At 42.9% G+C, this 24,300-nt stretch overlaps 1 protein-coding gene across 1 annotated transcript; it reads right to left on the bottom strand.

Annotated features, from left to right (window-relative positions):
- Window positions 1–12,924: 12,924 nt before the first annotated feature.
- LOC128753841 (mitochondrial dicarboxylate carrier-like) lies at window positions 12,925–23,347 on the bottom strand. The gene is made up of 11 exons (XM_053855976.1): window positions 22,915–23,347; window positions 18,327–18,446; window positions 18,101–18,215; window positions 17,395–17,443; window positions 17,284–17,325; window positions 17,175–17,218; window positions 17,028–17,098; window positions 16,858–16,950; window positions 16,712–16,789; window positions 16,589–16,645; window positions 12,925–14,631 (listed from the first exon to the last, which is right to left on the bottom strand). The coding sequence occupies exons 1-11, from the start codon at window positions 23,002–23,004 to the stop codon at window positions 14,530–14,532; spliced, it is 861 nt and encodes a 286-aa protein (XP_053711951.1). The 5' UTR covers window positions 23,005–23,347; the 3' UTR covers window positions 12,925–14,529.
- Window positions 23,348–24,300: the final 953 nt, after the last annotated feature.

The raw sequence follows: 24,300 nt of genomic DNA, 5'->3' as shown, positions 1-24,300 counted from the left end.
AAACACATGAATGGGAAAATAAATCAATAAAAAAAGACAAGTTTGTACTTGTGAATGATGTGAACTCATGAGCCCCAAATATCAGCTATGGGTACTGGACATTATTGACATTATTGACAATATGGCAACTTAGTATTGTACTCGGATACTCCATTTGAGCGGCGATACTTTACTACTTTTCAACTTTTTCGTACCAAGTTTATTCTCCAATTATCATTCTACTTTCAATTTAATTCATGTCATATAAACATTCTGCAGGTAAAACCACTCTAGTGTGACAAACAGGAAAAGTACCCAACAGTGTCAGTACCGATCAGTTCCTTCAGGTAATCCATATCCAGAACCGTCCAATCGATCATGCAAGTGGTGAGCGAACAAGAGGGCGGGGCCATGTCTTTCTTGGCACTGGGTGCTTGCTCACAAGACCCAGATTCCAGGTTTGGCCCAACTTTAGAGCCCTGTTGACCCTGCCTTTTGCCCTCTGAGCTTCAGGGACCACTCAAAAACATCTATCCAGGCTCTGCATCTAGGCCAACTAAAATAAGGGCTCAGTAGATTTCAGCTGTTTCCTCCGAAGTGGACAATTTTGTTGAAAATAACGTGAGTGACCGACTTAGTGGTTAGTGTCCTGGTGGAGGTAAGACATCCCTCACCGCTGTCACGCACTGAACCACACCGTCCATGAAGAGCACTGTAAAGCAGGGACGTTCATCCGCCAGCGCTGACGTGAATGAAGCACTGGCAGCTCCAGCCACAGTGACCTGCTGAATTACTTTTTCCCGCTGTTCTCTCACCAGGCGTTGTCTGCCTCTTCTGAGCACAGGTGATCCGACAGTGGGGCAGATACATTTACTTTGTCTTCATATCAGTTTGAAAAGCACAATTCATCACTGTCTGCCTTCCGTAAATGTTGGCTGTGTTGCAGCAATGTTGCAGGAAGCATACAAATATAGCATGAAAAAAAGAGTCTTTTTATCATCGCCGAAGTCCAGATAAACACAATGCACAACAATTTTCAATAAATATTGATAACTCTTGAAGTCTTTGTTTTACCACTCGGCTGGCACCTTAAGCGCCTTTTATCTTGGGCTTTCTGTGTGGGTGTTTTGTCATGTGAGTATCAGTATACTAGATTACATGTCTGTATTTCAATGAGCGTGATTATTATAAGTTGTTATACATGCTATGAGGCTATCATGTGTCTGCCAGACCTATAGGTCTTCAGTCACCGGCTCTCCAAAGGAATGTGACCGGTTTAAATCCCACCGAACAGCAGTCTTGTAGTTATCTGGTGTAGGGATCTCCTCCGAGTGTGTGACACGCAGGAAAGCCCTTAGTCGCGTCTCTATGGATTACAGCACGTCTTTTATTTTCAGGAACCAGTGACGTCTCAGTTAGTTTGAAAGCTGTCAGCTGTGGAAGTCCTCATTCGTCTTCAGTGTTACATCACTGCCCAGCATTTCGAGTCATCGGAGATTGAGTGAGGGGGAAATGTGCAAAGACATTCAATGGGATTTTAGGAGTATCCCATCCAAAGCCTTGCTCTTAATTTAAGTTATGAAGTGGCAAAGCCTTGGAACAGGAAGACGCACTTCCAAACGCACTGTGCATGAATCACTTTCGACAAACCTCTTCAGGGCTCAGAGGCCGAGCATTCCTGTTCATCCTGATGCTCATAACCTCATATCCATTATCCCTTCATCCTTTCACTCTCGACCCCTGCCTCACCCTTTCAGACTCCCACTCTGCGTCAGATCACTCTGCGGATCACTGTTAAGTTGAGTGAGTCTCACTCCTGCGAAGGATGAAATCCCAAAATGGACAGATTACTACTAAACCACCGGCAGCATTAAAGCCATGACTGAAACCATTGCTAACACTATAAGTGGAGACACTTAAGCACTTGTTTGTGGCTGCAAAGGTAAGAAATACGCACTTTAACAGAAGCAAAAAGAGTCAGTTCCTCTAACGTTGAAGTAGACAACTGAAGGGCAACTCCTACCTAAGCATCCAGCCTCGTCCAAACATCCCGCGCACCGACGCACCGGCAGTGGTTCATCTCCGGAGTCGACCCGTCACCGCAGTTGCAGGCGGCCGAGCACCGACACATGAGCCGACGCAGCGGAGAGGACAGAAGTGAAGAAGAACGGAAGGACACCGCCGGGAAAGAAGGGAGGCTAGTGCAATATGGTCATATTCCGCTTTTAAAATGAGTCTACCGCAACTTCCCCCCCAAAAAACACCTGTCTCCCCAGGAGGTGGAAACTAAAGAGAAGTGCAGCGATGAAGCGGGATGCCGCGTCTTCACGGACGTGTCAAGCTTCCTTAGATTAGCAAAGGACTTCCGGTGAATTCAAAAAATAAAACGACACCGTGGAAGTGCCTGTCCATCTCACACTAAGGTCATTACCACGCAGAATACTAGTTTGGAAAGTAGGTTCATAAGATACATTTTTTATTCGATTAGAATCACAATTCATGTCAGAACATAAGATGGAAAAACAATTACTGGGAAACATGAGGAAAATCTGTGAAAAATGAATATGAAATGAAAACGAAATGAATATGGAATGAAAATCTGTACAAACCTGCTTGCCTCTGAATTCTTTTTATTCCCTGTTTTCATCATATCATCATGCAAGTGACAGTCATATATGTTTTTTATGTTGTATGTTATACATAGATCAATGTCGTATATGTCACGTAGTAACATTTCAATGTAATACATGTGGCAGAACTGACAGTAAAAGCTACCTTATCTTGGTCAGTCTTTATTTCTTTTTTTCTGCCTCCTCCCATGTGTGATTTCAGTTTCAACGACAGACATTCATGCCATATCATTGAACTGCTCCGAATAATAGTGTTATTCACTGCTGCTCTTATGACGGAGCCCTGACTCACTAGGAGAAACCGCCTGCCACATGATCAGATGAAGTTTTGGTTCATCACCCGGGCAAATCAAAGATGGGACTTTCAGGTCGGCCTCCTTTTATTCACAGCATATTAAGACACAGAACCTCATTCTGCTGGGTTCAACAGAGCAGCCAGGGAAACGCTGACTTCTGCAGTTGATAAAAAAAAAAAAAAAATCAAGGAGTAAGGATTGTATTTGTTACCTGATAAAACTTTGTCTTATATTTGTATTCATATAACAAGTTATGTTATTTCAGTCTGAACAAAGGTGGAACATCTTTATGTATATTGTATTATTATTGTTGATATTATTATTATTGCTTTCAGTCATGTATGATCATTTTTGAAGTTGTTTTTTTTTTCTATTGTACTTTAATGATTTAAAATGTGAAAGAACGTCCAATCACATGTAAGATATATACAATAACGTTAGAACAGCACAAACACAGACATCCTGGTGGAGGGAGAATGCAGGAAGCCACACTAGCACTAGCAGAGGGTCAACTACAATTTGCAGTCCTGACCCCACCACCAGACATAGGCCACTCACCAGACTGGAGGAAAAAAACAAAAAAATGGGGGATGAAGTCTGAATGAATCTGATAAGATGTTTAACACAAACCTTTGCATTACAATTAATGTGTACTCCAGTCTGACTGTTGCCTTTCAATACTTGTATTTGTTTAGAGTACTTATTCAGTTCAGTACACAGTGATGCATCTTGAGGATGCTGTTGGACGGTTACAGCTTAAATGCAAAGTGAGACAAGGCCTTTTGCTTGCAAGTCATTGACATTGAGTGTTCAACAGCAGGGTGAGAGAAAGAATGTCAAGAGTTTCTGTGGAATTTTCTGGCGTGATGCTGCTCACAGTGGTGGTGTGTGGTTGGAGATGTCCATCCCTGTTCTGAGGAAGTTAAGTTGAGGAGCAAGATTGAGGAAGCATCTTCCTCAGTTTTGAGATTCTGTTGGAAACCTTCATAGAATTGAGGAATACCCAGAATGCTATGCATATTTTCAGCCAATAAAAGACGGCTTGCAAAGCAGCGAAGAAAGCAAGCTTCAAATGTGAGTATTTTCTTTGTTAATGGAGATATACATATTCAAAAAACATTGGATTATTTTAGCTCATTTAACGCATTATTGACCTCATTGTTGCACAACATTTATTTTATGATACAGTGGCACCTCGGTTCTCGACCACAATCCGTTCCAGATGGCGGTTCGAGAAGCGATTTGTTCAAAATCTGAATCGATTTTTCCCATGACAATGAATGGAAAAAGAAACAATGCGTTCCAAGCCTTAAAATAGTCTTTTGTAGGAGTGAATGTAGAGTGTCTGCTGCAGGTGCGCTGTTCCTCTATGTGTGTGGCCGCTGCATGTGGGAGGGGTTGCCGAGTGAGTGACGTCTCTCCAGAAGTGAAGAGGTGCCCGGTGCGTGTCCAGCTCTGAATGTGCGCTTCTGTGCAGTTTGGCTGTGACAAAGTCATAAACCAAGTAACTTAGCTCTGTCCCAGACTCGCCTCATCCCTGTCCCAGCTCCAGCCCACAACAGGACATCAGACCCTGGAGTGGAGAGTGAGCACCTCCCCTGTGACACTCTACCACGGTCCAGTGTGGAGACAGGAAAGGTTTTACACCTCAATATGAAGAAAAAACAGTCAGTAGATGTAGCTAACGGGACACGTCTGGATACAGAGGCTGCGTTATACACAATAACAAAGCACGTCGTGGGTCAGCTGTTCACTCCGCGCACGTTATGGTTTTTCCGGCTTTTTTCGGGGGCATTTGACTTCTGGATTTTTGTTCGAAATCACAAGCAAAAAAGTCTCGAAGTTTTTGTTCGAACTCCGATTTGTCCGATGTCCGGGGCGTTTGAAACCGAGGTACCACTGTATTGGGTCAATCGTCTTCCTCTGAACTGCCAGACTGAACGCTGCTCTTGAGCAATGCTGTCCCCCACAGTCTGATGACGTATCTGCACTTAAGGAGTGTCCCATTTCTGGCCCTCAACGCTTTGAAGATTGAGGATTGATCTTGAGGACTAAGGGAGGAATTGGAATTCATCCTTGCTCCTCCTGTCGGCACTGATAAGCTTCAGAGCACCAATTCACGCTCACCTTTCCAAACACAGGTGAAAAACCTGAGGCACAGACGCTTTCTGGAGTTGAGTAAACTGACGCCACCAGGAAGCTCCTTCCATTTACTTACATCCATCAAATCCATGAGATGTTAAACGCTTGACTTTCTTATTCAAATATTATTATACTTGGGGTTTAACTGCCCCACGTGTCATGCTGAATGCTGCAGTGAGGTCAGCATGAAATAACTGTGGAGAATGAATAGCAGCTTACAAAGTCTGTATGTGTCTATCGCTTACGGATAAGGACCAAACAGAGCATCACCACTGATAACTGTTGCTGTTACTCCCTGTTACGTAGCTTTTTTGAGACATGATTAAAAACATAACAATGGTGGAAATTCTCCGTCCTCTAGTTTATATAGATATATTTATATAGATATATTAGATATATTTAATGGCCTCACCGACCACCGACCCCTACAACGCTTCCTCTGTTTTCCTCTTTTGTGCAAGAGGTACATTATTATAACATTAGTTTGTCATGGTGTTACACGTTTGACTGTGGGCTGCTCCCCCAGGTGGACATATTGGTGAACTGCAATACCAATGCAAAGACCGCTTGAAAGCATTGTGATCGATGAATTGTATTCGGCTTCCTTGTATAAAAGGCCTTTAACTTATGACAAAAAAAGACGGATCTACATTGTTTCTATTGCTTAAATATACATTGATACCGGATTCTCTCTGAGAAGGATGCTTCCAATTCGGATGTATTAATGTTCTGGATATGGTGTCTCCGAACGTTGTAATAACGCTCCTGGCTTGGGATTTTCATATCAAAATGTTGACGATAACTGAATTGGAAGCCCCACTGGCTGTGTTGCGACAATAAATAATAAAAAAATGATCTGATCTCTCTCTGTTGCTGTCTGGATATTACTGTGTTATTTAGGTGCGTCATCCAACATGACAGCCAGTGTTTATGAAAAATCCCTCTCCATATCCACGTGACCAGTTTGGTTAAAAAAAGACTGACCCCTGCAGTGGGAGATAAATTCACCCTTAGTCTACGGTTCTTTTTTTTATTTGTTATTGCACAGACTTCATTTATATCACTCTATGTGTAGTATAGGAGAAGTATGAAACTGCATTTCTGTTTCGACTACACTCTCTCTAGTTGGAATCATCAATGCTCTTGAACTGTGGGAGGAAACCTGTGCTCGGAGGAAATACATGCAAGCACAGGGAGAACATCCCTTCGGTTGTTGACTCTTCATGTCACGCTAATTCACGCTTTCATCTATTCAGCTCTCAGGGCTAATTTGCTTCGAACATTTGCTTTAAATCACTGGAGACGTCACACAAGAGTGTCCTCTGAAGTGTCGCCATAGAAACAGACAATGGAGCTCCTCCAAGCTTTGATGGGGAATAAGCCTTGATGATGAGAAGCCTTGGCAAAAGTATCGTCACTGACAATGACCACCACAGGTGAGGGAAGGAATGGAACTGAATCTCGTGTCTTCGTAAGACAGAAAGACACGTCTCCAGTTCAGGCACTGACTTGCTCCGTGCCTTTCGTGTCTTGCTGAGGAACATAGCGCACCAGAATCAGAACTGACTTGTCAGTTTTTCATGACACGCCGCCGCGCTCCTTGAATTGGTGTGGGAACTCCAGGCTGTTCTCTTGGTCTCATCCTGGGCAGGCGGTGGACGGGTCTTGTTTCGTCCTGCCGTTCAGGTCAAGCGCAACTGTGTGATTCCAATGCAAAGAAATTAAGATGGAACTGTAAACTTAACATTTTTCAATTCAGCTACTTGGACTTTTACAGGGCCTTCACTTGGACTAGGAATGATGTTCCAGGGCTTCTTAACCTTTCTGATCTTGGGGCCCACCTTTCCCACAACAAATGCGGGGCCCATTCAAGTAATAGAACTGATTCATGACTCTTGATTTCATTTGTGATCAATAACCATATTTAATCCACTTACACGTAAACAACACAAAACCTTGTGAAATGACATGAAACCGTGTGATCGTTTCAAAGATATTTGTCATACAAAACTCCAACCAGCAGCAGAACCAGGTGCAAGTCATGTTCCTAAAAACAAAAACTTGATGCAAACTGTTGAGAAAATGGGAAAAACTGAATAAATTCTGAATAAAATATATCATAAAATAAAAATAATATATTTTATTGAAATGCCAAGGAAGATTTACGTAAAGTGTAAATGAAAGTATCAAAAAATGTTCTATTTAATTTTCAAAACTGCTTCAACAGGTGCTTTCATAAACAGTTTTTATTCAACTCTATTCTTTTCAAGAACTCCATAATAAACTATCCCAGATTTGCAGCTGTCAAGTCAATTCAGAGACACACTACTGCCACCATACGTGGCTCATGTATTATTAAAACAGAGCATCTCACGGCCCTCGTGGCCCATAGGTGTAAAACCAAAAAACTTTTAGCGGCCCTCTACGGGGCGCTGGCGACCCAAACATGGTTAAGAATCACTGCTCCAGAGAAAAGGTCTCATCATGCAAGGAAAAGGTTGACGCTTGCGCACCACTAGGGGTCTTTCTCTGCATGCGACTGTGGACAGACCACAGGGCACAGCAACCACACAGAAGCAGTTTGGTGCCTCTACAATGATGCAGATGCATCACCAAAAACTTGATCGGTCCTGACAAACGACCCTTCCCTCAGAAAACCGCTGGAGAATATGGAGGCCGTTGGTTCATCTCTTGAATTAACCCCTCACACATGCCCTCAGAGGGTCCTACCAACACCATCGATTGACTTCATCTGACTTTGGTGATGCGGAGGATCGATGGTGCCCATGGATTCCATGAAATAATGTAATTAACTTTTAACACAGAAGTAATTACATGTTGTCGATAGTGATTCTCGGCGCGTAATGAGTGGGCCAACAAGTCCGTCTGAGGAGGTGCTGATCCATTCCATTTTGTGTGTGTAACTACAGCTGTATTACAACACGGCAGTCTGTCAAAATGGTACATATTCACATTGGTACTGACACCGGATTTTAGCTCCTAAATCACTATTTGAGACCAGCCAAATAGTTGAGCTCACGGGATGGTTGTTACTGTTTAATACCTGTGAAACAAGCACAGTGAAAGCAGTCCTGTGACGTACTTTTTGACCCACTGTTACCTTCAAGCAGCTCTGGTTTGCCTCTAACAGGAAGTCGCATATCACCTTGGTGATGAAAGACAGATTAGTTGCAATGCTATTTTTTTCATTTCCCATAATTTGGCCCTCTGGTCCAGGTTTGACTCCCACAGCAGCCCTGAGGTGAGAAGTCTTGTTCCTCTGTGAACTAGTGTGGGTTTCAGCCAGATCACCTCCACCTACAGACCCACAGCTTCTATCCACAGCTGTGTATCCAGGCCTTCAGCAGCATTTCATGCATCACTTAAACCCACTCCTATCACGTCACAGGTACGGCCACATTTCATGCTTTACGACTTCCTGTCTATCTGTCTGTGTTCAACATAATGTGAAAACCTATGTACGGTTTTGGATCACATTTCCAGGAAATTTGTGAAATTGGACGGTGGACCAAGTGATTCACTTTTAGGAGCTCACCGTCTGGATCCAGGATTCTATTTAAGCATTCTTTAACATTAGGAGATCAACCCATCCTCACTCCCACAGCGTAATATATTGAGAAAGTGGAATTTTGCGTCCTGTGCTGACACAGAAGGCAGCTTACAGGGTGGCATGTCCTCACCTTAGGCTTCCAGTTCAAAAGCATTTCTGCCCTCGCGGCATATCCAGACTTCGTGTGCAGCGTAAACAATGGATGGACTTGAGGTGGTGCATCTTTAGTTCTGCTTGTAACAACGTGCCAATTGTTATTGACAGCACCTCAAGCTGTCAGAGTTTCAGTCAATAATGGGGTTTCCATCCAAATGTTTTGACATTTTTTGCAGATCTGAAAAGAAGATACGACTTTACGCTCATTTCCATTTGCCATGAGATGATGTCATCAGCAAGCGTCTCCCCACCACAAAACAAACAACACACTCAGCTGACGTTTCTTTGCCGTCTCCCATCCATTAGCATTAAGTTGAACTCACATGGAGCCACACATTTTCATATAGCATCATTTTTGAAAGACAACATAGTCATCATTTGTTGTTTCCATGGGAAAGAAAAGGATTTTTATTGATACACATGAACTTTTTCTTCATTTTTTTATTTCTAATGTTCATTCATGTTTATTTTCCATATTCCCTAAGAACAGACGGGTGGAAACCCCATTATTGTGACATTATTGGGTATCTAGGGGTTATAAATATAAAAGTGGGAGGGGCTTTACACAGAAACCCACAAAGTTTCTGTCACTAAATTTGACCCAGGTCACTTTTCACAATGAAGGTTGCAGAGTGTTTGGAAGGCCGCCTAAATGAGCAGAGCATGTGACTGACCCTTGATACCCAGAGTTCCTCTGGCTGCACGTCAGCGATGTACCTTGCAAATTCAAAGTTGACTGAGTGAACGAAGCCAGTCCCGCAGCACAATAGCGTATTGAATATTTTGAACCTGTCTGCTGAAGTCATGACTAAACACAAGCTGCTATCAACCGTGACTCTGTGCCTTGTGATTTTGTAGCGTTTCTGTGTTTGGTGAGCTTCACAAACATCACTTCCTGAGCCACGGAGGCGGAGTCTCACGGAGGCGGAGGCGGATTCTAGATAAGATCAACATACCAAGACATAGAGACTGAAAGTGGACCAAAATCTAACTTTCCACGCGCTGGAAGCAGGCGGCACCTGAGAGATGACAGGGATAAGATTAGAAACTGGAGAATAAATTCAAGCAATTCCATGAGACAAATGAGATGATAGGTGGTAAATGTAGATCAGTGCCTGTGATAACGTTGGCGCCAGCTGAGAAGGGCTCGCACTGCTGAGCCCCAGTATATGAGGAAAACCTCGGGCTGCTCTCAGTCCAGCTAAAGAAATGGTTATTCATAATAAGCTTGCTTCATGCATACTTTTATTAAGACAATTTTGTTTTGTTTCAGGCTGCTGACTCCGGCTTCATAATGCATATTAATGAATTCATTTGGCTGCGAGCACCAATACAGTTATAGTAATGGGGATTATTATGACCACCTGGCAACTTACCTTCAAGCAAGACTCCACAGACCTTTCATGAGTCAGCTGTCACTGTTTCCTGAGATATTGCTTTCCAGCGTCTCGAGAGAACTCTTTTAGTTGTCTTTCCGTGAGTGGGAAGTCCGACAAAAACAGGGAAATCTACAACCTGGGAGTGTCAATCAAGTGAATGGGCTGTGTTTAAAGTGGTTTGAGTGGTAACAGGATTCCACACAAAGACATAAGGGGATTACCAAGGTGATGCCTGCTGAGCCGCAGCGGTGAGAGAACATGAAGGAGGCGGGGCTTAATGTGATGAAGAGATGGATGGAAATCATAAAGACAAACTTCCGGAACTGTGCAAAAGACATTCCACTTACTACTGTTCTGACACAGTGGGATAACGTGTCAAGTTCACCGTCTTCCGTGCGACAGTTACACCCACAGGTGCACACGCTCGCTGACCTCCCACACGCACGCGTGGAGTAAAGAAGTGCCGCAGTGACAGGTAATTACGCCACACTGAGGATTATTCTCCACCTCTGCGACAGTCGGTCTCCCGTCACCAGCGCTGATTCGGAGGGCAGGGTTGGGTCAGGAATTATTAGCTGCCTGCTCATAAAACACATTGGCGTAGCGCTGGCGCTGAAGGCGAAGGCCAAATCTGCCCCGCGCTGGGCTGATGCTCCAGCACTTGTTTGTCTTTTGGTAGTTAATGGCAGGGCCACAATGGTGAGTCCACTCATGAAGAACCCGGGTGGAAGCGTGGGGGCGTGTCACTGCATGAGCTTCAGCTGCCAAGATCAATGTTGAGGCCTGTCAGCACACGTGAACAACACAATGGAGCATGTCTTCGCCCACCTCCTCAGAGGATTAAGACATAACATAAGGCTGTCAGTCAGACGGAGGTTATTGATTTTGTACCTCAGTCCACAGTAGCTCATTGGTGGATGAAAAGATGAATGGACAGACTTATATGTGGGCGAAAAGATGGATGGATGAACAGATTCATTGGTGGATGAAAAGATAGATGATGGATGGATGGATGGGTGAATGGAACAATGTATTTATTGGCGGGCAAAAGGATGAGTAGATCGGTTAATGGATCGATGAAAACATGGATGGGTGATGGATGTACACATTGGTGGATGAAAAGATGATGGAAGGATGGATCTATCAGTGGATGAAAAGACAGAATGATGAATGAATGCATGATTTATTAATGGATTAAAAAATAGATGGCTGTAAGAGTGAATGGACGGATGGATGGAATTATTCATGGGCAAAAAGATGGATGGATGAATGGATTGCATGGATGGACAGATTCATTGGTGGACAAAAACATGGATGGATGATGGACAAATGGAACAATTTATTTATTGGTGGGCAAAAAGATGGATGAATGGGTGGATGGATTAATGAAAACATGGATGGGTGATGGATGTATACACTGGTGGATGAAAAGACGGATGGTTGAATGGATGGATGGATGCATTTATTTGTGGCCGAGTTTGTCAGGCGTTGCCATGAAAGCCACGGCATTTTATTGTCATGGTATTATCCTTGCTGCACAACATGAAAAACCCTGGAGAGGTGACTCACGATCGCACTCATACATTCAGAGGGGTCTGTTCCAGGAGCTCCGTTGGCAGGTTGTGGATCTGGCTGTGGAAGAGGACTGGTTAAGCCGCAGCAATTTTTATAATTCTAGTTATATTTTTATTGACTTCAATAGTCTAAAACAAGCTATTTTTTTAAGTATTTAAGCATTGTTTTTTTCCTTATTAATTTTGTTACATAATCATGCATGAAAATGTTCTTTAAAATGCTTTTTAAAAGAGAAACTAGGATGATATATATATATATATTATATATAACTTGACTACGATCAGGAAAATTTGGATGTAAACATACATTGGTTATTGCCTTTTTAGTTTTGCTATAGGACCCAAATTAACTTTGCTTCTTGTCTTCATGCGTCTCTAGTCGTGCTTTACAGTATAACCTCATTTTTGCCGTCTGCTTTCTAGTCGAGACTTCAAGTTTCTGTGGACTGGTGGTCAGGGCAGCATAGACAACCAAAACATCTTAACATGGAATTCATTTCCGACTTTGAAATTGTCAATCCTCCTATTTCTTCCGACTCAAACAAATCTGGTTATCTCACACTGTCATATAAAAAGTATGAATTTATTTTTAATAATTCAATATTTTACATAAAATAAAATTGACCTTGCAAATTAAACATTAAATAGACCATATCTAGCGCACCAAAAACAGCGAGTAAATGGTTCAATTGGGGCGAGAGCGTTCCGTTTCTGCTCATAGAATTTGTGGGTTTATTCTTAAGTTTTTATTATGTTTGTGTAGCGATCAGTAGCTTAAGACTGCAATATTATTATTTTAAATCCAGGACTTAGTGAAGGTAAAGTGCTTCACCTACAAGGAGCCCCCATTGCTTTGATAAATACCAAGACATTTAAGGCCTCCTCCATTTCTTTAAATGGGAACAGATGAGTACATTTGTACATCCAACATTAACACTCCGCATGTCATGGATCCGAGCAATAAAACTGCAGTCATTCAGATGGAGAGGCTGTGGTGTCCTACTTTATCATCGGAGAGGATCACCACATTAATGCGCCACTGGAGCGATCCAACGCTGCCCCGTCTCCATCACAGTAGAGTCAGTGCTGCAGCATGAGATTTTCCAGGTGTTTGTGTGGTGAATGCAAGTGTTGCACCGAGGGGAAAAGCAGCAGAAAGAATAGAAATAAAACCCCAAACACGTGATATTAGTGACTTTAATTTCAAAATAATCTAAAAATATATTTTTAAAAACAACACAAGATATTTCCAGTTACAAGTGTTTTCATAATTTGTGGGTTAAGAGCACATTGCCGATCAAGTTCACATTTCGAAGGAATCGTTCGACGCAGGAATTGGTTGTCGCCTCTATGGTGAAAGGTCAAACAACGCAAGTGAGAGGATGAGTCAACTACTGCATGGCGATACTGCCCCCTGTCGGGCAGACAGCAGAAGGCAAGGCGATCCATCAAGGCATTCAGTTGCTGAGCTGAGCGGACAACATTGGTCGCGTGAAAACACTGGAAGAAGTTAACAGGTTTGCAGCGGTGGAGTCAAGTGCCGAGTGAGCACAAACAAGCATCCTGAGTCGGGAGGATGGATGAGCAGATAATTTTAACATAATCTGTGTCGGTTGAAGGAGGTGTTTTAAGAGAACCCAAGACTGATGTTCAATAACTGGCTTGATGAAAACCTTGGTCCTCCTCTCCTGAAGATGCATATGAATGGAATGAGGATAAAAGAAATTGTTAAAAATGTCAATTAGTTCACATTTTAAATAACTGCATAACAAAATGAAAGCCACTGAGCAAAACTGCATTCTCTTAAGGAAAATATTCAGAGAGGATATTGTTTTTAAACACTACTAGCGATGCAAATGCATTTCATTATTTTGGAATTATTTTTTATATTTATTTATATTTTTACTCATTATTTATCGAGCAGTCATACGTTGACAAATACTCGGATCTTCTCGAATATAAGTGTTAAAAGCAGAATAATAATCATTTTCGTCAACCCTTTCTCGACGCACCCCACCAAAGATGTGACCCGGGTTTTCTAGCTCCGCCTCTCTAAACGTTTTGGGTTGGAATGTGAGCAAAACCATCTCAGTAAGTACAGTACACTATTAAAATCTGACAATTTATCAGTGTTTTGAAAAAAAAGTCCTCTGGGATCAAAATGAAAAAAAAATGGCCTTGTTTTTTTTTCTTTATTTATTTAATAAACCTTCCTTGATAACTTCCCTCAAAGGAATGCGCTCGGCCTCCACCTCACTGTGTGACGCCACATTTGGTCAACGACAGGAATGACGCATCATAAAAGTGTCAGTGTCAGCAACAGCTCTTTTAAAAGTAGGATGAAGGTTTTGTACTCGCACCGCATTAATTTGAATGCATATATAATGCAATAAAAAAAGGAAAATGCTGAGGGAAAACAAGCCGCCCAGACACAGGATGACATGCAACAATTAAAATAAAAAAATCTCATGATTCAGTTCCAAATGAGTTCAAGTCAATAGTTAGGCGTTCATTCATTACAAATCCTCTGATTGTGTTTTTCTACGTCCTACAAATATTACACATGAATTTATTTTTCTCAAGACGAGATCTGCTATTTTCATTCGACAAGTCCGCCACTTAAAACAATCTTAACACCGTCGCACTGCTAAGCGAAAATTCAGTTAAGATCATGGGTGTCACGTCGAGGTAGAGCAAAAAGGAGTACAGGCACAAATGTGGGGGAACTGCACGCTACTTTTCCTCTTCCCTTTTCCGTCTTAAAAAGGCTGATCGAGAGCCGGTGTGATGGCGTCACAGCGATCAGGAGACCACGCGAATGCCAAAGTATTTTTTCAGCTGTTCGAGGAAGATGAAGGTGAGAACCGTGTGAGGAATCAGGCGGATCCCCGCTGGAACCAGACCCTGCATTAGGAGGAGGAGAAAAAAAAGGGGAATTTAGAGCAGTGACAGAGATTTGCATCACCTATTCTGATCGGAGGATGCAATAAATTTGTTTTGCCCTTGTGATATTCTTCACTAAATTTGTGCTGTACATTATAAAAATTTTAAACATTTTAGAAGTAACTTCTGCATCACAGAGCTACAGTAGAGAATAATATTAGAGAAATCTCCAAGCTGGAATGAGCAACATTTCACACAAGTGTTCTCCACAAACCATTCTGTCTCCTATTGAACCCTTTGCGTCTTGTTTTCATGCTCACCCAGAGTCTCGATTTATGTTTCACAGGGTAACGTCACTTTCGCTGTCTGCTTTCCAGTTGGCCTGAGATTTTACCTCCATATTTCTGTGGCCTGGTTGTCCAACCAAGACATCTTAACGTGGAATTCACTTCACTGACCTGAGAAATTGAATATAGCTCTTCCGACTCAAACAAATCTGGTTATCTCACTATAAAAACGGCTGTACCTGAGTCAAGCACAGTGGGGATGGAAATACAAGCAGCAGTTTTAGGATCAGCTCCATGGCACCATCCATTTTAAGGACATTCATTTTCATCATACTGTCATATAAAAAGCATGAATTTATTTTTTTATTCTGCTCATAGAATTTGTGGGTGTATTTTAAAGTTTTTATTACGTTTGAGTAGTGATCAGTAGTTTGAGACTGCAATATTATTATTTTAAATCCAGGTGCTGCACCTGCAAGGAGCCCTCATCGCTTTGATAAGACAAATTAAAGCTACTGAGCAAACTGCATTATCTTAAGGAAAATATTCAACCAGTCTATTGTTTTTAATCACAACTAGCAATAGATACTCTGTGAGCAATTGCATTTCATTATTTTGGAATTATTTACTTTTTATTTAATATTATGAGATAGAGTAAATGACCACGGAATAATAATTCAGCAGTGACAACAAGGACTGTGGTGAAAAATAACTTTGCTAATAGAATGCAAAAAAAGACAAGGGTGGGACAACGGGTGGAATTCTCCAATGGCATCCTAGTTCAATGCGAGTTCAGGTCGATCTACCAACCGCAGTGAGTGAGTTTCATTTGACAACAAGGATCACAAAGACGACCGAGTTGAAACACCTCATACCTGTCACTCTGACATTCCCAACATGAAAGGTGTGAGGTCTGATAGGTCCAGCTAAGTTTGAGAATAAGCCACAGCTTGATCCTTCTTGACTCATCCATAAAACACGGAGGGGCCAAGTGGAGACAAGTGACTCGGTTTATTTTTGTTTCATGTAGTCATAATGTAGCTGCTCACTTGTTTAAACGTGTTCTGTTTCAATTATTAGGATCATAATATTTAACACAGTCTGTGTTTAATATATAAGGAGCCCAAACATTTCCGTTTACTCCCCCCGGTACAATAAGAGAGAATCTAAAAACAGCAGCAAACGACAGATCCTCCCTCAAACTGCGCCACTTTCCTCGCATAAGCAGTTGGCGATCACGTCCACTAGATGGCGCTCTCTGCCAAACAATCCCATCGCAGCTTTCATCAAACGCAACCTAAGCCCGTAAAGAACACGCGTTTATTATTTTAGTTTGACCAAGCACGACCCGCACGATACGCCACGTCAATCTAGCCTCACCCCGCAGGTCTCTGAGGGTCCTGCTTTGCTAGGTACGGTAAAAAAAAAGGACTTCATAGTTCTTCATGAATGCAGATCAGCCCAACAAATTTGAAAATGTAAACCGTCTATAAACTGTTTGAAGTCGCATTATTAGTCACAATATTTACTTCACAAAGATCGCTCCGGTTCGCTGCTAACCAGTTCTTCGACAAAGTTTTATTTTCATGTTGAGAGTAAATAGTGAAGTGGAAAGTGACAACGCAAGACAAATGTGTCTCTTGTTGATGTTCACGCTAAAATCTGCTCTTCAGTTCATGAGTGTTTCTGACCTTATAAAACGCCAGAGGGCCCAACTTGGCGGTCTCTCTTAAGCAGTGCCGGACGCCCTGAAGAGACAGCGGAGTCAGTCAGGGAGAGTGTGAGGAAACCAGTGAGAATAAAAGTGGACTTACAGTGTATTCTCCCTTCGAGTTCATCAGCCGAGTCTTGACCACATCCAGCGGCTGACACAAGAAGGTGGCGCAGCCTCCCTGCAGGCACGGAAGATAGGAGGTCCAGTGTCCCGCAGACCCAGCAGCTGAGTTCACGTGCTACTTACAGCAATGAAGCTGGAGAGGAAGTGTGTGAAGATGTTGTCTCCCATCATTCCTGTTCCCAGCACCAGCTGCTTCGCCTGGTCGTAGCAGGCCAACTAGAGAATGCAAAGAGCTGCGTAACTCTTCAGAGCTCTGATGAAAGCAGGACAGGAGTGTGAGTCATGTGACTTGCCTGACCGATGGTGACCATGGCCCCTCTGCTGGAGGCCATAGAGGCTCCAGAGAAGAGCCTCCGCAGGCCCTCTGTGCAGCACAACAGAAGGTCAGACACCAGGGACGCAGCACAGTTGGATCAGTCCAGGAACGCACAGGCATTTACCTTCTCTGAACACTCTGACCAGGCCATCAACTGCATGTTTATAGCTGGAAAGAAAGCTCACGTTTAAAATGGCTATCCATTAAAACATGTTGCTTCTTGCTTCACTCACTTTCTCCGTAATTCAGGGGGGAGTTTCATGTCATTCTGCATCCTGAAAGAGAGAGCGAGTGAGACTCGGAGTGGCTCCAGTGAGAGACGGCGACGTACAATACTGCTATACCTTACGTTCACCAAGTCGGCAGGCGTGCCGACAAATCCACCCGTGACTCCTGTTGACAATTGTGTGTTGTTAGTGCAGTTATTTCACAACTTGTGGGTCAAAGGTTTGGAGCAGCAGGGTCACCACCCTGTTTCTGCCCGAAGTCCCCAATGACCTCCAGCAGGCTTGCGATGTTCCTGCTCAAAGTCACTGTTTGAAGGTGGAACGGGAGCCAGACGGCACCGGATTTTGCATTGAGCACATTGGAAAGTCTGGAGACACCATGAGCGCTCTGCTGCATGCTTCAACATGACTGGTGGAGCATCCTAGGCAGGTCATGTGCACCAACATGTGACTGTCAGAGGTTACCAAGCTGCCATTTGGTGCTTCTTCAGATCTATTCACCAAAAGATTTTGGACTCAAACTGGATTTTGTCTTTCAGTCTGAAATGACTAGGAGAGAAGGCCTGACCTTCAACCACTTTTCAGCTCCACAGAGAAAGCAATGCTTACTATATCTGGACTTATAAGTTTGGTGGATATAAGAAATCAAAGGTTCTTTTTTTCTGTGCAACAACAGTTGATTTAGTTTTCATCTTTAGGTCAGTAAACATCCATTAACTTTGAGTTACATTTTTCTTTTGACACGAACCTACTATATTCGTATGCGAGATAAAAAAACTAAAGAAAAAAAATTGGTTAAAAGTTTAAACTGTCGGCTGCTCACCTCCCAGTGTGCCGAGCAAGACCTTTTGGTAAAAGGGCATCGGCCCCTGGTTCGAGCTCCCCATCATGTCCCGCACGGTCTCATAGATGGCAAATCTGGTCAAGGAGTAAGACATCTGGAAGACAAATGTTGAGGATGAGCGTGTTAATATTAGCACAGGCACCACAGTAGCTGTCAGGCAGGAGTTAACAATCGACTTACACGTGAACATGACGCACAAACTCACCTGTCTACAAAGAGAAGCAGACAGTCCGTTGTAAAGAGCCAGAAATCCGTCGTTCTTCACCACATGGACAGCCATGCCCACCATCCTCATCTTCACCTCCTGCTGCGTCTGCAGGTGGACCTGAGAAGTCATGAGGAGCATTCATTCTTCAACTTCCTTTCTTTGGACGGAAGTTTCTATAGTACTTTAAGCACAGGTGCGCTTTGGCTGAGGTTCCTTTGGTGGTGTGCCTCGGGATTTTTTTCACTGAACCAAGGCCACCGTGGCTTGAAAAAGGTTGAAAAACACTGCAGCGCAAACCGCAACACAAAATGACAGAAAAGTGTCAAGCCAGTTCACCAGTGCTACGTTATGTTGCTGTAAGACTGAGTGAAAATTTGCCATGTGTTTGCATGAGTGCACAGGATTTATCACCAGAATAATCACTAATAAAATGATCACAGCACTTCCATGAGTACAAAACGTCACAGAGAGTCATGAATACAAGGCTCTGTGTTTTTGAATGGAAGAAGAGTGAAACTTGATGATGCTGGGAAATTCTAAGAGGAAACAAAGTGAGGTTGGGCCTGACGCTGAAGCACATTCCTGTTACTTCACTGTTGCTTCTATCAGAGGACAAATGAAGAGTCAGAACTATGGACACATGCATGAAATGGTTGCAACATGTTTGCCTCCAAGTCTTGGCCTCGACACCGCGGTGCAGCAATGTGACCTTTGCCCTCTTTTCAATTGTTTGAAGTCCACACTATTTAAAAAAAGACTGCCTTAAATAGTGCTAGAACCTTTAAACAAGCATCACAGTTCATTGTGACAACACAAATAATCCTTTCAGTCAATAATACTAATATTGAAAGATGATATATTAAACATTAATAACTACTCCACGTGGATGAAATAAATACTCAAAATAAATATTCATGAACAATGTTATTTAATGATGAAGGGTTCTCTGGGGAATAATATTGGACTGTGGATGACTTCACACAGGAGGGGATTATGAAAGGAGGTGAGAACTAACACGTTTAAAGTCCATCAACAGCCGTGGGGGCAACATTGGGTTTTGCCATGGGTTTGAGTCGACTTCAATGTGTGTATTCTAAACAGTGTAGCGACTGGCCGAAACACATGCTAGAACAATAGGTCTCCAAATGCTGAGTTTTCCACCTGAAAAACTACGACAGCCTCGCCAAGCACTGGTCAGTATCTCAGGTCAAGTACGACAGTTTGGGCCACAGCATAAACTAAAAAATTAGTAAATAATGACAGGACAAAACAAAAAACCTGACGGCAAGTCATTGGAATCAATCAGAAACTTTATTACTTAGATGAATATTGACAGAGCCAGTGACAGGTTGCAGGCTCAACCCAAATACCTGAGCAGCTATCGGTTGTGAAGAAGAGGAAAACGCTAAGAAGCCTGGCTTTTAACTTTGCACCACAGACCACACTCTGGTGTATGTTTATGGACTCCTCACCAGAGCAACACAACCCAGTCATTACAGAAGATCTCAGCAGACACTCCAGTTGTGATGGAACCAAGTCATCAGCTCAGAGTTGGGGAGTCTCTTTACAACATAAATGTGTGTCAAAGTCCCGCTCCAACAAACACTATTTAGGTTTGGGATTCACTTCACTGGGGGAAGGGAGTTAAGCAAGTGTTTGGCAATAAGTTGGACGTACAACAGCAGTTAGTGTCAACACTCACTCTGGCATTTAGACAGCTCAACCGTTTTAGCTTGAAGGACACAGAAGCTGCAGCGAGTCAAACGTAGCTGGTGCCTATATAAAAGTCGAAGAAGCGCTGGATCACTGGGGTTAGTCATTAAGAGGAGAGTGCTGGAACAAAAGTGAGCAGACTTTACACTCTGAAGAGACAATAAGGACGATGAATGAATCATTCCACAAAGACTTGTAAAGTATTGACAGACAGATGACTTGCCAAATCTCTCGGCAAGTTTGCAGCATCTTAAATCAACTTCCATGATGCTCATAAGAAATTGGGTTGAAAATTTTGCAACAAACAATTTCAATTTTGTGTCACTCCCAATGTGCAGACAAGCTTATGCTGTCTTACTGTCTGTTCTCTCACTTCATCATCCGGAACAACTGTGAGGGGAACTATCATTCATAAACCAGGTGTGGCCTGGTTCACCATGGGCTGGTGATTTTTTTAAGTATCATAAAAAAAGGATCATAAAAAGCAATAGTTCATTTTCATTTAAGTATCATAAAAAGCAATATTTCATTTACATTTAAGTATGATAAAAAACAATATTTCATTTTTTTACTTACTTTGTAAGGACGATAAGAACAATTAAATAAAGTGAATCTTAAAAGCAAAAATGGCAGAAATATTCATTGAATGGAATTTGATGCGATAATACTTAAGGTTTGGATGCGAGCCATGTTAAAATGAGAGACAATGTACGGATACAAAGGTCTGGCAATATAAGAAAAATCTGATTTTATGGGGGTAAAAAAAAGGAGTGGAGAAGAACTGTAGTTTAAAATGAATAAAAACAGAAAACATCTATGTTTATGAAAATATAATTTCTTATTTGCTTTTTTTCTACCAACTCTAACAACAAAATGATCTGTTGTGAGATCTATGTGAGCTGAATTATTGTTGAATCTGTGATGCCCCCTTTCTGTTTTACAATGGCCAGGCCAAAATAAATTTATATAAATCGCACACAAAAAATCATGGCTCAAGCATGGATCACTGGGATCAGTTCACCATAAGCACAAATGAGTCAGTGACTTGTATGTGGGAGTCAATTGTTGTCAGTTATATTCAGGCATTTCTTTTCATAACTTCAAGATCCAACAGAAAACAGTGAATTGTGCTTTACAGAATGCTATCACAGATGTCACATTTATGCCTTTAAAACGTGGTGAATTCAACAACTCAGTCTGCATGAGGTCTGGTTTTAGTTAGCATTGCGAAATCCCATATGCAAGCACTTGGAACTAGCCGAGCCTGAACTGCTGTTCCTTTTATTGATAGAAACCCCAAACTTTAGAGTTGAGAAGCCCTGTTGTTGTTGTTGACGTTGTTTTTGAGGGCCCAAGAGCAGTCAACCAATTAAGACTCTATTGAATAATTGAATTGGACGCACGCCCACTTCATGTCAGTGAATAAACACATAGACGTGGCAGAAGTGTAACAAGTTATATCAGCTGTTATATAAGAGTGAAAGTTAAGCGAGTCTGAGGAGTGAGTGAGTCAGTTTATAAAGCCACAACTGGCCTTGATAGCAGTGGTGTGACAGGGTCAGGGCACTTCCTCTGCGCCAAGTCAGCGCTCAACCTTCACAGCACGAGCTTCCAATTTTATCAGCCCAGAGAGCGAGAAGCTTCTAGCAAGGGACTTCAATGAGATTTCTTGCAGGATTATCAATAAGGCCTTATCTTATTTCATCAGATAAACATCACTATAACATGTCTACACTCATCAGAACCAATGTTCACACAATTACATGCGTATAGATCTGCTGTGTCGTTCAAGTGTTCCCCGACAAGGCTCGAAAACAAAAGAGCATGTGCTGACCATTTTGCTTCTCCACACAATTACGCTGCACATGACTTCCTGAGTGTCACATAGCTTCATCTGGGTCATGTGATGCTGGGAGTGACAGAGTCAGGAACCACACAGCAGAGTGAGGGGAAGAGAAAACAAGCAAACATCAGTTTTCACCTTCAAAGCAGAGCCTCTAAAGATCACACGTCTTGCACAGATCAATCGATAAGTTGAGGGAATTTTTGGGGTCGGCCTCATGCTGCTTATGAATCAGTGAATTGATAGTGTTGTTATTTTTGAGATTGCATGAATTGATTTATGGAAAAATTGCGTCAAAGGTTTAACCAAAAAAACTTGTTTCCAAATGTTAGAATGCAGAAGCAAACATTTATTTTTATATTATATCTAATAATAACATTTCAAATTAATTCAGTATTTTGTTTGTAATACCCCTTGCAAATAATAATTTTCATAGATCAAACACACTCCCCTTTGTTTCTGTTTGGTCCTGTTATTTAAGTGTTTTTTTTTTCCTCCCTAATGTAATTTGTTCCTTCTGTTACTCGGCTTGACAGCCCACCAGCCAACCCAATGGAATCGGGTCCAGAAGGAAATGGAACTGTCCACCTCTCTGGAGTTAATGTTGCAGCCACGCCAGCCACCGTGTGAGCACATCCGTGGCATCCCAACTGAGGAGTTAAGACTGAGGCATCTGTGATACAACTTGGCTCATCCCGGCTCATGTGGAGGTTTTCCAGACATGTGCAGGCAGACCCACGAGCAGGTTTCCACATTACAGAGCCACCAGAAGCAGCCAGAGACACGGTGGAGGAGAAGTCTGGAAACGCCTGAGGAGACAACTGCGGAACGCATCCACTGAGCTTTGAAACCAAGTTGCTCTGGATGATGTTATATGCCCCATCGTACAGAAAGTCGCTGACATATGCAGCGATGTGACGTATACGTGCAGAGAGAGCGAGCGCGCGGCGGGACAGGCGCACGCGAAGTCAGGGAGAAGTTGCGAAGCAAAGAGGAAACAGCTGCCCCGCAGGCCTCCACGCAGCTCACCTTCACCAGATCCAGAGGATGAGTGCAGCAAGCGGCTCCACACGACGCCAGTCCGCCGAAGTACCAGCGTGACACCCGCTTCTCAGTCATGGCTGCGTCCCGCGCACGGTGCTCCTGCAGCGAAGGTGGGCTCGTGCTCGCACGCCCTTGCAAGACCAACTTCGTCTCCGACCGCGTCGTTAATGGTCAAACACGCCGAGTGAAGTCAGGCACCGAACCTGGGACTTTGTGCTCCAGCTGCTGCGCGCACACCGTCGCCATAGCATGTGCGCGTGTCCACGTGAACGCGCGGCTCCGTCAGTAGACGCCGGAGCAGCCAATTGTCAGCGCGCACGGAGGAGCTGCCTGTTTGCTCCAGATCTAAAGGTCGACTGGGGGCTACCGAAAGCTAACAGCCACCAGCGCACGCTCCACGGCCCACTACCATCGGCGCTCGGTCATGTTGCCGTTAAAGCGACACGCAGCCGCTGCCACGCATTCCTGCGTGGGGGCACACCGGAAGCGCGCGCTGTCTCTTTAAAAGGAAGACACGGCGGTCGTTGACAGTAACACGCAGGAGTTTCGGAGTACATTTTAGCCACGCTACACACTGCTCTGTTTGAATCGACACATATTAATAATAACTTGAGGAATCGGTGGACTAATAACGCGAGGAAGAAACGCCATGATGTGGAGAACGAAATTAAGTAACACGCATGTTACAGTATTTTATTTTGTTTTCCAGAAAGGGTTTGACCGCCCTCTGGTGGGAAGGGTGTTGAACAGCGGGCCAGATCTATTCCTAAAATAGATTCGATTGATAATAGAGTTTCATTAAATCCCCGAGATTAAATTAGACTAGAGAGATTAGATTGTGTTTGTTCTATCCATGACGGGGAGGTTTTGGCTCTTTAAATGTGATCAAAATATTTTACTTAAAAAAAAAAACTTTGACAAAATGTTTTCAATCCATTCCATCATTCGTGACAACGATCACATTCATGTCTTCTCTGGACTGATGGTGTCATGTCTGGCCTCCGCGGGCAGAAACACACTTGCTCTCCAGCAGCTCTGTTGTTGACTCTCTCTGCATCACACTTGACTGACTTCTCCTTCAACATCCCTCAAGGCAAAGCGCACATGTCCACAGTGATCTGTTTGGAATTATGGCCTTGAGTAGATTAATGGTTTAACTCCTGACCAGTTGAGGGTTTACATCCCGATCAGTTAATGGGATTATGAAGATGTTGACTTGGTATCTCAACGCTGTTTTCACTTGATAGATTCATAGAAATGCTTTAACCAAATCATTTATCGTCTGGTGAAGCACTGTGCTTTTATTGAGAGAGACATAAACAAAAGTAAACAGCTCCATCATTAATGTAAAAAAAAAAAAAACTTTATTAA

This window comes from Synchiropus splendidus, chromosome 2 (assembly GCF_027744825.2).
Source record: "Synchiropus splendidus isolate RoL2022-P1 chromosome 2, RoL_Sspl_1.0, whole genome shotgun sequence".
In the NCBI taxonomy this organism is placed as follows: domain Eukaryota; kingdom Metazoa; phylum Chordata; class Actinopteri; order Syngnathiformes; family Callionymidae; genus Synchiropus; species Synchiropus splendidus.
Note: the sequence above shows the minus strand (reverse complement) of the source record. Positions and strands in the feature narration are given on the sequence as shown.